At 59.7% G+C, this 13,769-nt stretch overlaps 1 protein-coding gene across 6 annotated transcripts in view; it reads left to right on the top strand.

Annotated features, from left to right (window-relative positions):
* The window catches only part of WDR1 (WD repeat domain 1), a 40,164-nt gene that overhangs the window by 18,260 nt on the left and 8,135 nt on the right, over nt 1-13,769 (top strand). For 5 of the 6 annotated variants that reach the window (XM_089911665.1, XM_089911666.1, XM_089911664.1 and 2 more), the window contains exons 6-11: nt 6,000-6,077; nt 6,429-6,509; nt 6,843-7,076; nt 10,248-10,337; nt 11,831-11,985; nt 12,721-12,808. In XM_089911665.1, the coding sequence (XP_089767791.1) occupies nt 6,000-6,077; nt 6,429-6,509; nt 6,843-7,076; nt 10,248-10,337; nt 11,831-11,985; nt 12,721-12,808 (726 nt within the window). Of the gene's footprint in view, nt 1-5,999; nt 6,078-6,428; nt 6,510-6,842; nt 7,077-10,247; nt 10,341-11,830; nt 11,986-12,720; nt 12,809-13,769 lie in introns of all 6 variants that reach the window. The other variant, XM_089911662.1, reaches the window with a different exon arrangement.

The raw sequence follows: 13,769 nt of genomic DNA, 5'->3' as shown, positions 1-13,769 counted from the left end.
CCCTCCCGACACCCCGCATCTCCCAGAGGCTGACTCCAGGGCTGCTGCTCATGGGGAGGTGGTGGCACTATGTTGGAGGCCATGGTTCAAGGTCGATGTGTTTTTAGTGGGGTAAAGTACCCTGGGACACCGGTGAGTCAGGCTGAGTCAAGTACTTGGGCTTCCTGCTCGGCGCCCAGGGGAGGAGGGAGGGGAGGTTTCCTTGGCAGCGAGAGGCCGTCCCAGCTCGTACCCGTGAAGTAGCCCTGCTCCCCACGCCCGCCACACGTGTTCTGTTTGGCTTCACGTGGCCATAATCTGGGCTGTGGATGGGCGGGGCTCCTTTCCCTGTCCCCACCCCCCCAGAAGGATTCATTTCTTCCTTGCAGATGTGGGTTAAACCCTGCACGGAGCGGTTTGGTGGCGGGTGACTGGAGCCAGGATTCGAGTCCAGAGTTGTCCCGAATCTGTGCCCCTCACCACCCTGCTGGGCTTTCCCGTGTGCTCACTTGGGGACTTGTCCAAAGGTTCTTCCTCTTTCCGTTTTCCTTTCTTTCATAGATTTTTTTTTTTTTTTTGCCGTACGCGGGCCTCTCACTGTTGTGCCCTCTCCCGTTGCGGAGCACAGGCTCCGGACGCGCAGGCTTAGCGGCCATGGCTCACGGACCCAGCCGCTCTGCGGCATGTGGGATCTTCCCGGACCGGGGCACGAACCCGCGTCCCCTGCATCGGCAGGCGGACTCTCAACCACTGCGCCACCGGGGAAGCCCTTCCTTTCTAACTTGAGAGCGCTGCCCTCACCCTGTGGCCCTGGCAGGCACTTGTCTCCAGGGTGGGCACACAGCTTGTCCCCAGGTCTTCCTGCGTAAGGACCTAGTGAGAGATCAGAAGGGGCTGTGGACCAAGAATGGGGGACATGGGGTGGCAGCCCAGTGCTGCAGGTGGTGGCTCTGCGGCCCTCCAGCTGGCCGTGCCTCTGGGCCCCCGGGAAACGGGGTGAAGGTGACCCTCCTCCAGTGGCCCCGCAGAGCTGTGGGGACAACAGGAGAGATGCTGGTGGGCGTCTCAGTGTCCGTCAGGAATTGTTGGGTTTCTTTCTGCTGGAAAGGACTAACAGGCTCATTTGGCCTCAAGCAGGAAGGACAGGAGGACACTCGGGTCCCCCACACCCACCTGAAAAGCCTTGTAAGACGCTGACAACTTGAGATCAGCCTGTGACTTTTCCATGTAACCACCCTAGGCCCTCACGGCCGCAGAGTAAAGCTGTAGCATGCAGGGCTGCCCTTCCGTCCCGTTCCAGCTCCTGCCACCTTCCTCTTGACCTTGTTCAGGACCATGGGGTAAGGGGTGATTATGTTAGGAGCACAGAGGGGTCGAGTTCAAATTGCTGCCTCAAAAAGGAATAAGTGGTGTTCCGAATTTCAGTACAGGCCAGAACAACTCCAAGGAGGCTCAGCCCCGCATGGAAGGAAAGCAGTGTTGCAGACACGTGGGGCGGCCGTGTGGAGCAAGTCAGGCCACCCGTCCTCCCTGCTGGCCTGAGTGCAGGGGTCCAGTTGCTTTTCCTTCTTGTTCATGAGTTCGTTAGCTTAAACCGGCTTCTCATGGTGGCAGAGTAAGAGTGAAGACGAAGCTGATTCATGGCCCAACTTTAGCCGGACTACCCTGGTTCCCGCCTGGTCCTCTGTCCTTGTTTACCTGAACCTGAAACGGGCTGAGAGGCTGTAGGAACACCAGGTGGAAGACGCTTTCCCCTGGAATTAGCCCCAGTCCACCTAGGGCAGTGACTCCAGGGTCACAGGGGACCGGCTGTGGGACAGAGGCCATGGACAGCACGGTGTCCACCTCTGGTGTCCTGTGCGCAGGGGTTTAGGTTCCCCTTTGAGGCCCTAAGGGTGGTCTGAAAAGAAGTGGGCAGGTGGACCTTGCCTCTCCCGTGGAGCCTTCTTCCTGCTGAGTGCATTCCTGTGATAGACACGTCTGGATGTGTAGTAACAGGCCCCACTAAGCGTCTCTAGCTCACCCGTGTGTCTGTGCACCTGGCCCGCTGTGGCCTTGGGCGAGTTTCTGTGCCTCTCCAGCCTCTGCGTCTTCCTCTGTCAGGTGAGCAGGTTGGCTGCCCAGGTGACCGCAGACACTCCTGGAGGGGGCGGCTCTGAGGGCTATGTCCACAGTACGTGGGATAGCGTGTGTCTGATGAAATGATTGCTCAGAGCAACAAGTGTCAGGACTCTTATTTGCCCTGGGCCTGCTTGTCAGTCTGTGACCGTGTGATCTGGACTGGAAGCTACCTGCCGCATCTGCCCAAGCCTCTGAGAGCAGGTCACCCAACCGCACCTGGCGGCGAAGGGGACGCCTGGCCTTCCCTCCTCCGCGCGGGTGGGCTGCACAACCTGTCACCTGTGTGTCTCACACGTTACCTAACGGGGAGTTACACTTCCTTCTAGGAATCTCTGTCTCTGCTGTTATTACAGGTATCACCTTCCTAGACAAGTGAAATTTGAGCTCTAAAATGCAAGGTTTTCTGGTTGTTTTCTTCCTGTTCCCTGTGTCCTTACAACAGGGCAGAAATCGGAAGTTTGAGTTGAAGTGTGTATCAGGTGCCCGCCTTGCACTGCCCCCAACACACACACACACACACACACACACACACACACACACACACACACACACACACACACACACACACACACACACACGGCCCCTGTGCCGGCTTTTCAAAAAGCTGTGTGTGCGTCTGTGGTGGTTGTGCCGGGAGGTCAGCAGGGTCGGTCTCCTTCCCGGTGAACTCCTGAGCCGATGTCAGGGAGTGACCCGGCGAAGCTCCGTGGATGGTCAGTGGCCCAAAGAGGATTAGAAGGAGCCTTTCATCCCTTCATCAGGTCCTCTTTCTCCAGGGGAAAGTGGTAACTGGGCAGGCAGATCTGTGCTGGGTGATGGGAAAGGCAGGGCGAGGGATGCGGTGCTGCCCTTCCAGGCACTTTAAGGGAGGACCTCGCAGAGAGAACAGGGAGCCCGGTTTAGGAGGGTGCGGTGGCCTGAAGGAGGGCGAGGCAGCGTTCCAGGTCAGGGTGTACACCCACTTTTGGAGTGCGGACCGTGGAGGCACATGCTGCTCTCAGTAAGGCAGCGGGGTGGTGGGGACGGGCATCTGAACTGCTTGTCCCTCTACAAGCCTGTGACGAGGGAGCGCAGCAGGTGGGCACAGGGCATTTCAGCGTGAGGGTAGGAGTCCTGCTGCAGGGCACAGCTGAGGCTGGTGGAGCCGGGAGGGCTCCCAGGGACACCTGAGCTGATGGGCTGGTCACGCCGTGGCGCCCGGTGGTGCTGCGTCCCTGTCAGTGACGTGGACTTGGGTGCATTACCTAATGATTGCTAATTGCTCCCATCTCAGGTTTCTCAGTGCTGAGGGGGAGGGGTAATGACAGGGTGAGGGAGGTAATGATGGGGGGACAGGTGATAACAGGGTTGGGGGGTGATTACGGTGGGGAGGTTCCAGCCAGAGCTCCACTTGGTTGTGACTAAGGCCGGGTGGGACAGCCCCACCCCCGGAGGTGGCTGCGTGGAGTGGTGCTGCCCCTCCAGGACGGTTAGCAGGGACGGGGGCCAGGAGCCCAGGCCACTCGTCTGAACCGCCCCCCCATGATATTTCCCCAAGCCCGTTCCTTCCTGGTCCTCCGGCCTCCCCTCCCTGTGGACCGGGCTATTTTTAGCCCTCATTTTTTTGGTTAATGGGCTGTTCACTGTTCCTCCCTTTAAAGGGGCTATTTCAGGAGCAGACATCAGTCTCCTGCTCATTTGGCCTCTTGGCTCAAGTTGCAAGAAAACCTGACAGGGAGAACTTTCTAAAGCCACAGCGCCTGGTCCCCAGGGTGGGCGTCTTCCCTGTCCAGTCTGAACCCCGGGAGCCTGTGTTGTTCTGGGCCTGGGGAAGGGCACCCTACCCCTGGCAGGGAGACAGACGACAGACACGTCCACAAGCGTGACGTCCCCTGTAGCACCAGGGGCGCAGAGGGGGGCAGGTGGTCAGGGGAGCGGGGGCAGTGGCGTAAGCGGGGTGGCTCTGGCCTGGTGTCTGTGCTGCCCCGCTGTGGCACCCTGAGCTGGGTGGGGGGGGCGGTCCTGTTCTCTCAGGGAACCACTGTGCCTGGAGTTTGACGAGTTGGAACTGCAGTGTAGCCGAGGGTCCCTCTGGTTCACGGCGTGTTCCTCACGCCGCCCACCGCAGCCCCCCTTCAGCCCCGTGGTCTGCTCCACCCAGGGGAGCTCTCGGCACCCCGGTTCTCGGGGGGTCTGGCTGGGGCTCCGTCCGTCCCAGGGAGCCGGCCCCAGCCTCCTCCCCCGGAGCAGCAGGGCCGGGTCAGCCAGTAGAGGTCAGGACAAGAGGACCAGACGTTTGGGCAGTTGTGTGGGAGGTTTTGTCACTTAAGAGCTTTGCCTTTGACCTCCTCCAGGAGGAGCTGTGTCTGCCTGTCCATCCTCCCCTTCCCACAGAGTGGTCCTGGGGGGATTGGGAGAGACCTGGGGGCTTTGTCTCAGCAGCCCTCCCACCACGGGCTCTGAACCACCCGAGGGACAGAGGGCCCCGGGCCCTGGCTGTGCAGCTGGCTCCCCGCCCGGCCTGCCTGCCTCCTGGCCAGGGCTCGGGGCCAGCTTGCTCGCGTAGAGAGCTCTGGACGAGAAACCGTAGACCTGGGCTCTCAGAACCCAGCCTCTCCAGGCTGGGGCTGTCTCCTGTAGAAGGAAGAGTGCCCGAGGCTCCCCAGGGCCCCCCGAGGCTCCCCAGGGCTCCTCGAGGTGGATGATGGGTGAGTGACAGTCATGGGGGAAGAACAGTCAGAGGGCCTGAGAGATCCCAGTTTGGAAAGATCATTGCTTTTGTTGCATTGTGCGCCTCCTGGGAAATGGCCATCCTCCAGCTCAGAACACAAACCTTAGAGCAGGAAAGCTCGGCCATGGAAGCAGGATAGATGTACCCGAGAAACCAAGAAGGCAAAACAGGCCTTGGCTGTGAGGGGATAACCCAGGCTCTGCCTCCATCTTCACGTGGTCTCCCTGTGCCTGCACCGAGTCCAAATCTCCCTCTTCCCATAGGCACACCAGTGGTGTTGGATCAGGGTTCACGCTAAGGCCCTCATCTCACCTTGAGTACACCTATAAAGACCCTGTTTCCAATAAGGTCACATTGACGGGTACTGGGATGTCAACCTACCTTTTCAGGACACAAGTCAACCCATAACGTTACACAGTCAAACACATGCAGTTCCTACCACCCTAGCAGCTCCTGTTTTAAAATTGTTGGTGGTTTACCTTGGTGGGTGCAGGTGATACACTTTGAGTTGAATTGCTTTTCCTGCAGGTTGGGCGTCCGTGGCTGCAGGGGCAGTTTACCCCACGTACCTTCAGGAGAGTTGATAGCTAACGCTGCTTGCGTGCTTGCAGGTGGGGTGGGAGAGCAGCCAGGCTTTGCATGGGTGGCTGGTGGGGTTTTCAGAGGATCATTCTCTGATGCAGACCCTTCTTGACTGAGGGAAGAATGAGTTCATTTACTTACTCAGGCAACAGAACCGCCCCTGGAGGTCACATCCCCTCAGTCACTCAGACTCTTGTTCCCACAAAGGTCATCACCACTGTTTAATTTCTTGAAAACCTCAGTTTGTTCAGCAAATGCCCGCTGAGCACCTGCCGTGTGCCGGGCCTGGGCCAGGCCCTGGGGACTCGGGGATGAGGCCTCACGGTCCCGGCCTCATAAGCCTAAGGGTTCTGGCCTTGAGCCCCCTTCCAGGGCTGGAGGGCGGGTGGGGGGCGTTACTGTCTACGGAGCTCAGGGAGCACGTCACAGCGGAGGGAGGCCTTCCAGGCAGAGATGCGCCCGGCCACGGCAGGCGGGCTGGGACTCACGCTGAGCTCTAAAATCTTCTGTGGACCGGCATCCACACGCGTGGTGGTTGTGGACCGCGTGGTGCATAGAGAGCTTTCCTGAACTGCCTGTCACCGGATAACTGTCCCACTTCGTGCAGGACCACAGCCGCTTCGTCAACTGTGTGCGCTTCTCTCCTGATGGGAACAGATTTGCCACAGCCGGGGCCGACGGTCAGGTAAGGGCTGCGGGTCCTGGAGGGAGGGGTTCGTCTCCTGGTCCTCTGCGATGGTTCAGAACAGGCAGACTTAGTAAAGCTGGTGTCGATGTACAGCTCCCTCCTTCCCACTCCTGGGATGCAGCTCAGTTAAGGGGCTCTGTCCTCAAAGCATGGTAGACCCGTCTCTCCATCTCTCTCCTTTTAAAGGAGCTCGAAACTCATCTGTCTTTAGATTCTTTGTTGTAAGAGCCACAGCCTTGATGCCTCCCTCTTGATGGTGGAGCAGGAATGAGGAGCTCATTTAGTGTGCCAGCTGCTGGGCCTCCACACACGCACGCCTGATCTGCATCTATTTGTGTTTCCTGAAAGATCTACATCTATGACGGGAAGACGGGGGAGAAATTGTGTGCCCTGGGAGGAAGCAAGGCTCACGATGGTGGCATTTATGCTGTAAGTATGGGTCCGTGTTCACAACGTGGTCTGTGGTCGTGGTCGGGCCGTGTCTGCGTTTATTGTCATCTGTACACACGTGTTAAAGTTGGAAGCTTGAGATGGGGGGTTAGAAGTAGGGGCAGTGGCAGAGACCTTCAGGGTCACGTGGGACACGGTGACGTGGCCTGGAGAGGCCAGTGGCCAGGATGCTCATCCTGTCCTTGCCCTGGTGTGTCTCACCACCTCCTGGGCCATCCTCCCTGCTCAGAAATGGGGGCTGTGGACAAGCTGCTGTCTGAGTCTCTCCCCCCTCTGGAATGCTTGACCCATGACCACCGTTTGTTTGAGTAGATCAGCTGGAGTCCCGATAGCACCCACTTGCTTTCTGCTTCCGGAGACAAAACCTCTAAAATTTGGGACATCAATGTGAACTCTGTTGTCAACACGTTTACCATGGGCTCCAACGTTCTGGACCAGCAGCTGGGCTGCTTGTGGCAGAAGGACCACCTCCTCAGCATCTCCCTGTCCGGCTACATCAATTACCTGGACAAAAACAACCCCAGCAAACCTCTGCGGGTCATCAAGGTATGGCCGGGCTGTGGAGCTGCTGTGTGTGCAAGGGCTGGCTGGAGGGGAGGTGGGCGCCCGGCCAGACGTAGGGCAACTGAGGTGAAGTGAGGCCCAGTGGAATGGCAGGATGCTGGTTGCTTTGGGGATGTGAGTTTAGCAGAGGTGGGAGGCCAGATGCCACGTTCCCCTTTGAGCTACCGTGAAGCTGGATGCTCGGGGCCTGGGGTTCAGGGCAGCAGCCCGTGCCCCTGCTGTCAGGGTTGTTTGTCTCGGGGGGATCAGCCTCCCCCAGTTAGGAGGCCACTGGCTGTGTCCGCTCGTGAGGCAGGACCAGGAAGATGCTGAAGCCCAAGACAGGGCACGTCATGGGGCATCACCGCAGATGTGGGTGGCCAGCAGGCCTTGGAGCTGGGCCTTGACAGTGTGCGGGGTTTGAACGTGGGAATGGGTTTGGGCAGGCACTTGTCCTCTGTGGTTAGAGCAGGGCAGGCATGAGCGGGTGTTGGGGACTGGGAGGAAATGGACAAGTCGGAGCCCAAGGTGCCGAGGCGTGAGGTTTGGGCAGCAGGGAGTGATTGGAGGGCCTGCCTCCCGTCCTCGTCTCCCAGAACGGCTCACTCAAGGTTGGCTGATCACCAGGGTCTGCCCTGAGTGTCCCCTCCAGTGGGGACTGTTCCTTGCCCCTCCGTCAGCCCTGGAATTTTTGGCCTCTCAGGAAATCGCAACCAGACTAGAAGCTCCTGTGTCCTGGGGCCCTGCTTGGGCACTGCCCATTGCAGACCTGCTTCTGCTGGAGGGTGGGCTGCGGTGGGAACTCGGGGTCGGCCTCGCCTGCTCTGTCACCCTGGATGAGCTGTGCCCTCAAGGGAGGGGTTTCCATAGCCCAGCTCCACGCTGCACCCCGTCCTGGCAGCTGAACCTCCTGGGGCCAAACCCCAGTGCTTCCTCGCAGCCTGCTCGCTCAGCTGCCTTAGGGCTCTGCAGACAGGCTCTGGGAGACGGCTGGGCCCTGTGGGCTTGGGGTTGGCCAGCCTGGGACTGTTCCCCTCAGGCCCAGTGAGGGCCAGCTGCCCGGCCCTGCAGTGCTTTGTACGTCCCATCCCACAGTCTCTGAGGTCGCGACCCTTGTGGACTCGGTGTGCAGATGACCTTGCCCAAAGGAAGGGGCCGAGCCTGGCTGTCTGCCCCCTTAACCCTGTGTGACTAGCTCGTGAGGCCCAGGTGGGCTCGGTGCCTGCTGCATCCCATTCAGGTGGGGCGCTGCTGACGGGAAGGGCTGATCCAGAGCGACAGCTGCTTCGGCCCTCAGTGCTGGCCCTGCACCCTCTACTTCCACAAAGGTTTATCTGACTTGGCCCTGAGGATGGGGCCATTGGGGCCACTTGCTCCACAGGTTCCAGCCCAGTGTGTTGAGTGTAAAGTGAAGGTATATACATCCTGGCACAGAGCCCAGGGGAGCTGGGAGGGGTCCCCGGCGCAGTCACTTCTCTGGGCCTCCATGCAATGGGGAGAAATTGCTGGAGAGAGTCAGGCGTTACTGTCCACCTGCTTCCTCTGCCCAGAAGAGCAGCTTCCTGTGAGCTGCCCTGTTGCTGGGCTCGGGTGGCTGTCCCAGGCATCGCCCCATGTCTGCTGGCGCCCTGGGAGTGATGGAGGCCTGGGCCTGACTGCTCCCGCTGATGTCACTGTCGCCGACAGCATAGGCGCTACTAGCCAGGCTCCTGTCCCCCACCCCCAGGTCAGCTCAGGAACCTCACGGGCGTTCACAGTTGTCAGAGAAAACACCCCAGCCCTCCTGCCGCACACGTGCGAGTCCCGAGCAGTGTTTGGTGCTAATGTCGGGCTGTGAGTGATCCCAGGAGCAAGCTGGGGTTAGAAGAACATACTAGAATAGCGGTTCTCAGCCCCGGCGCACGTTGAGATCGCCTGGGAGCTTCCACAAAGGGCTTGATGCCTCTGTACGGGCCCAGAGGGATGCGGTCAGAGACCAAGACCGTACGGATGGCTCTTAGGTGCCGGTACTTTTAAGACGCACCCAGGTGACCCTGCGGCTCAAGCTTGAAGGCGCATCAGTCACCTGAGCCAGGCTGCTTGTTAGCACACGGTAGGTGGGCGACCCCCCGGCGCTCAGAGGGTTCATCTGTGGGACACGGGAGAGCTCCATTTCTCACAAGTTCCTGGCGAGGCTGCTGCCCTAGGCGGGGGGCGTGCACAAGTCACCAGGCATCTTGTTGAGCGCAGGTTCTCAGTCTCCAGGCTGCATGGGGCGACACTCCCGGTGAGGCCAGCACTGGTCTGAGGACCACGCTTTTAAGTAGCAGGGCCAGTGGGTTGCTGCCCTGTGGAAAGGACTCGGGGTCTGTTCACTGGTTCTCTCGTCTCTGGGAACGGTGTGTACCTTTCTCTGAAGATACACACCACACTGTGGCAACAGTCAGCAAAGCTCAGAGGGACCCGCCTGCCTCTGGTGAGGGGAAAGAACTATGATTAGACCAAACCTCCGGGTTGTTTCCATCCAAGGAGCAGTTATGGGGGAAGTTAAGTGCCTTTCTTGAAGCAAACAACTGGTTGTAAATGAGTGATCGGGGCCCACCATGTTGCCGGTCGGGGAAATTGTGGGGCCCCAGCCCTGGGACAGCCTCCGGGGGAAGGGGAGAGCTGGGAAAGAAGAAACCACCTCACGAGCCAGGGGCTGGAGCCGGAGCCGCGAGCTGTGCTTCTGGGTAGAGGACGAACCGTTAGCAGCACCCGGGACCTCCTGGGCCTCCGAGTGGCCTGGGGGTCCCCCTGCCTGCTTCTGCAAGGGTTGGTCCCTCCCAAGACTGCTCCCCACTACTGCTGCTTCCCCTCGGGTAGGGGCTCACCCTCTGTGGCTGTTTCCTCCTTGTGTGGGGAGGGAGGGTAGCTGGGTCCGTCTGCACAGACCAGGCGCGCTGTTGGGGCTTCCACTAGACCCCCATCCTCCACCCAGGTCGGATTGAGTGGCTCGGTGGGGAGGCCCGAACGTCGAGGGTTTGAAGGGTTTGTCAGGTGGTCGCTCAGCTTGGGGCTGTTTCGGGCCCACCGGGGCTGCGGCGTTGAGGGCTCTGCCTCCCCTCCCAGGGGCTTAGCCGGTGGAGAGCATTTGACAAGCACAGGCAGGATGGCATGTCCTGAGCTCACCCCCCCCGCCTGTCTCCTCCGCAGGGCCACAGCAAATCCATCCAGTGCCTGACGGTGCATAAAAACGGCGGCAAGTCTTACATCTACTCTGGGAGCCACGACGGACACATTAATATCCTTTGACTCACAGCGCTGGCTCTGGGGCCCCTGGCAGGAGAGTCGGGAGTTTCCTGTTCCCACGGTGCCAGAGGCGAGGCCAGCCGGCTGGCAGCCACAGGGCTCCTCTGACCGGTCTTGGCTGCCGGGAGGTGCCGTGTCCGTACTCGGGGCCTCTAGCTCCAGGCCGCGGCCTTGACCTGGTGGGTCACGTAGTGCAGACTTGAATGGTTGCTGGACCTCCCTGAACTTGAGCTGCTTCTCCCCGTCTGTGACCTGGTGTCGGCCTCTTCCCTCTCACGAGCAGCAGCAGAATCGACGTGTGTTAGAATCCCAAAGGACTTAGAGCTTTTTGGGAGAGTCCCCTTACTTTAAAAATGGGGAAGGTGTAGCTCAGATGCCTCAAGTGCCTTCCCCAGCGTTGCACCGCTTGGCGACGGCTGAGCTGGGCGGGAACCGAACCCCCGCTCCCCGCTGAGGGGCTTTGCAGTCCCTCTGAGACGTTCCCGGCAGCCCTTCCAACCTCCTCCTCCCAGGATGGCGAGCGTGGGAGGGGTCGTCTGAGGGGCCCGCCTCAGTGCGTGTGTCGTGGCTGCGAGAGAGGCCTGCCCTTGTGCAGCCTGGCTCCTGGTCCGCGGCTGCCCTGCCTCCTGGAGGGGCTGTTCCAGAACCCCTGCTTCTCCCACCTCCGCAGACCCGCCTGGTCTGTAGGGTTTCCTCCCTGGGAAGGTCTCCCTCAGCCCCGAGGGAGGAGGGTAGAGAAGTCACCCTCCACCCCATCATACGTAAGGAGATGGTACAGCGGAGGGTCTTGCCCAGTGTCCCCCCTCCTGGAGCCGCTCCTTCCTCCCCACTCATACATTAACCTCCTGTGGTATCGATGGCTGGCGGTCCCTTCACAAGACCATGTCAGGAGTGGAATATACATGCAGCTTCCTAAGGGAACAGTCTTCGGTGCAAATGACACTCTCATTTGTTGATGTAAAAAGAGAACCTTGTAACTTAAAACACCTCACACCTGAGCCCCTCAAGCTGAGAGTCCACACGCTGGCCCTGCCCAGGTGGGTCAGCCCCAGGCCCATTTACCTGGTGGCACCTAGGTGGCCATTGGCTGAGCCACGGGGCGCAGCCAGCCTCCTGCTGAGGGCCGTGGGCTGGACAGCAGGCTAGAAAGAGCCGGGGGAGGGGGGCTGTGTTTTGGCCCAGTTGCGCAGGGTCCCAGGGAAAGGTATCTTCCTTCTGAGCCCGCTCTCAGAGGGAGACGCTGTGCTGTTGCATTGTTACAGGGCAGCGCAGTCCCGTGAACTGCCCGGTTCCTGTTCTGAAGACGGGCAGACTGTGTCTAACTGGGTGTGTGGGGTTGTAAATGGCCTACTGGCCCTCTCCCCAGAACGTCTGCTGCCTGAAATTCGAAGTTGGACGTGCACAAGGAGTCCCCCAGGCCCGGGACGAGGGCCTGGCTGCAGCCTCCCTGGGGGACATCAGGCTCTTCCTTAACCCCTGCTCCACATTACTGGGATTCAGAGACGGGGGAGAACGACTCCTTCGCCGGGAAGGGCCACACGAACCAGGTGTCCAGGATGACCGTGGACGAGTGCGGGCAGCTGGTGAGCTGCAGCATGGACGACACGGTGCGGTACACCAACCTCACGCTGCGGGACTACAGGTGAGAGCTGTCTGGGGCCAGTCCATGCCCTTCCCTGAGCACGTCCCTGGTGAAGCCCTCTGCGGGGCCGGGCTGTTGCTCTGAGCCTCGGCTTATGAGAGGACCCGGGGCAGAGCCACGGCCTGGTCACCCGGTCGCAGGGGCCCATTCACTGAGCCTTGGGGACACCACACTTGCCAGTTACGTGGAATTTTTCTCCATTTACCATTTTCAAGAAGTTCTTTGCATGTGCAACTTTTTCTAGTTTGTGTTTTCATAGTTTTAACCAAAAGTAAAGGTAACACAATTTTCACCAATTAGAAGTATCAGGTTTTTTTTTTATTTTAATTGCCCTGCAGAGGAGACTGGTTATGACTGTGGGCGGGTGGGGTCAGAGCTCAGTTTTGTCTGTACCCGGGGAATTCCGGGGTCTCTAGCTGGTGGACATGGGCAGAAGCCAGGACAGGGCAGCTGTGGGGGCGGCACTTGGCACAGATGTGTAGGAACAGGGAGTGATCCCTTCACTTCCTCTCGCCACCCCCTTCCCCTCGTCCCAGCCCCCATCATGACTCCGCATCTCTCTCCCAGAGGCAGAGTCTTCCCTTACCCCCTCCTGTGTTTTAGCAAAGGCTCATGCAGTAGAGATCAAGGTGGAATTTCCTTGAGTCACCCGAGTGCTGTGGTCCTGCGGTGAGTGTGTATTTACACCCACCCTGTGCCCCGGAGACTGAAATAACGACTTCCTCCTCTCCACAGCGGACAGGGAGTCGTGAAACTGGACATCCAGCCGAAGTGCGTGGCTGTCGGCCCCGGGGGCTACACTGTGGTCGTGTGCATCGGTCAGGTATGGCTCCCACCCGGGTTCATTTCAGGCTGACGCTGCGCAGTGTCTGGTCCCCGCGTCCCCTCTCAGGCGCATTCAACCCCGTTTCTCCTGAGCCCCGTTTGCGTGTGCTGAGGGCTTCCCACGTGTTCACTGAATCCTCTGGAGTCCTATCAGTCAGGCATGGCGTCATCCCCACCTTACAGGTGAGGAAACCAAGGCACAGAGAGTAAGTTGCCCAAAGTCTGCGTCTAGCAAAGGGCCGAGCTGGGATTTGAACCCGGGCAGCCTGGTGAGAGCCTGCGCTCAAGGGTCACACACCCTGCACATCCCTCGCCCGTGAGGCCCACGAGAGGCACGGCCCAGGCAGCTGTGTCCATTCGCATTCGAATCCCAGCCCTGTAGCACTGGGGTGGTGTGGCTGCGGGCGTTTTCCTCACCCTCTCTGAGCTTTAGTTTTCTCACCCCTCGCAGCTCACGGGGAGGATTATGAGGAAGTATGTGTCGGGCTCCTTGTACCATCTCCATGAGCGAGGAGGCTGATCGTGACCATGACTCCCTGAGGCCACGTGATGGGCGGGTGGCGTAGAGGGCCGCTCCTCAGCACAGTGGGGTCTGGCGTTCAGCCCCGCAGCCTGGGTTCTCATTCAAGGCGGTAAGGTCTCTACACGCCGTCTCCTGGAATTTCTGGAACGAAGCACCCTTGACTGAGACCCAAGCCTGACCCACTTTATCCAGGATCCTGCTCTGCAGCAGACGCCATTTGTCAGCGGGCTGGGCATCCCAGCGTGCAGATCAGAGGAGGCAGGTGTGACGGAGCCCCCGCCCACTGGCACAAGTGACAGACCCGCCGCCGAAAGCTGTCATTCAGATCCGCCACCCTTCCTCCATTCTGGGAGCTTCAGTGCTTTGGGGAGAGTGGATTCCTGTGTGTCCTAGATAACACGAACCTCCTGTCAAGCAGTTATTGCAGACAGCCTGG

The sequence above is a fragment of the Delphinapterus leucas genome, chromosome 5 (genome assembly GCF_059928025.1).
Source record: "Delphinapterus leucas isolate spDelLeu-1000000601 "Yukka" chromosome 5, BTC_Dleu_Yukka2, whole genome shotgun sequence".
Classification (NCBI taxonomy): domain Eukaryota; kingdom Metazoa; phylum Chordata; class Mammalia; order Artiodactyla; family Monodontidae; genus Delphinapterus; species Delphinapterus leucas.
Note: the sequence above shows the minus strand (reverse complement) of the source record. Positions and strands in the feature narration are given on the sequence as shown.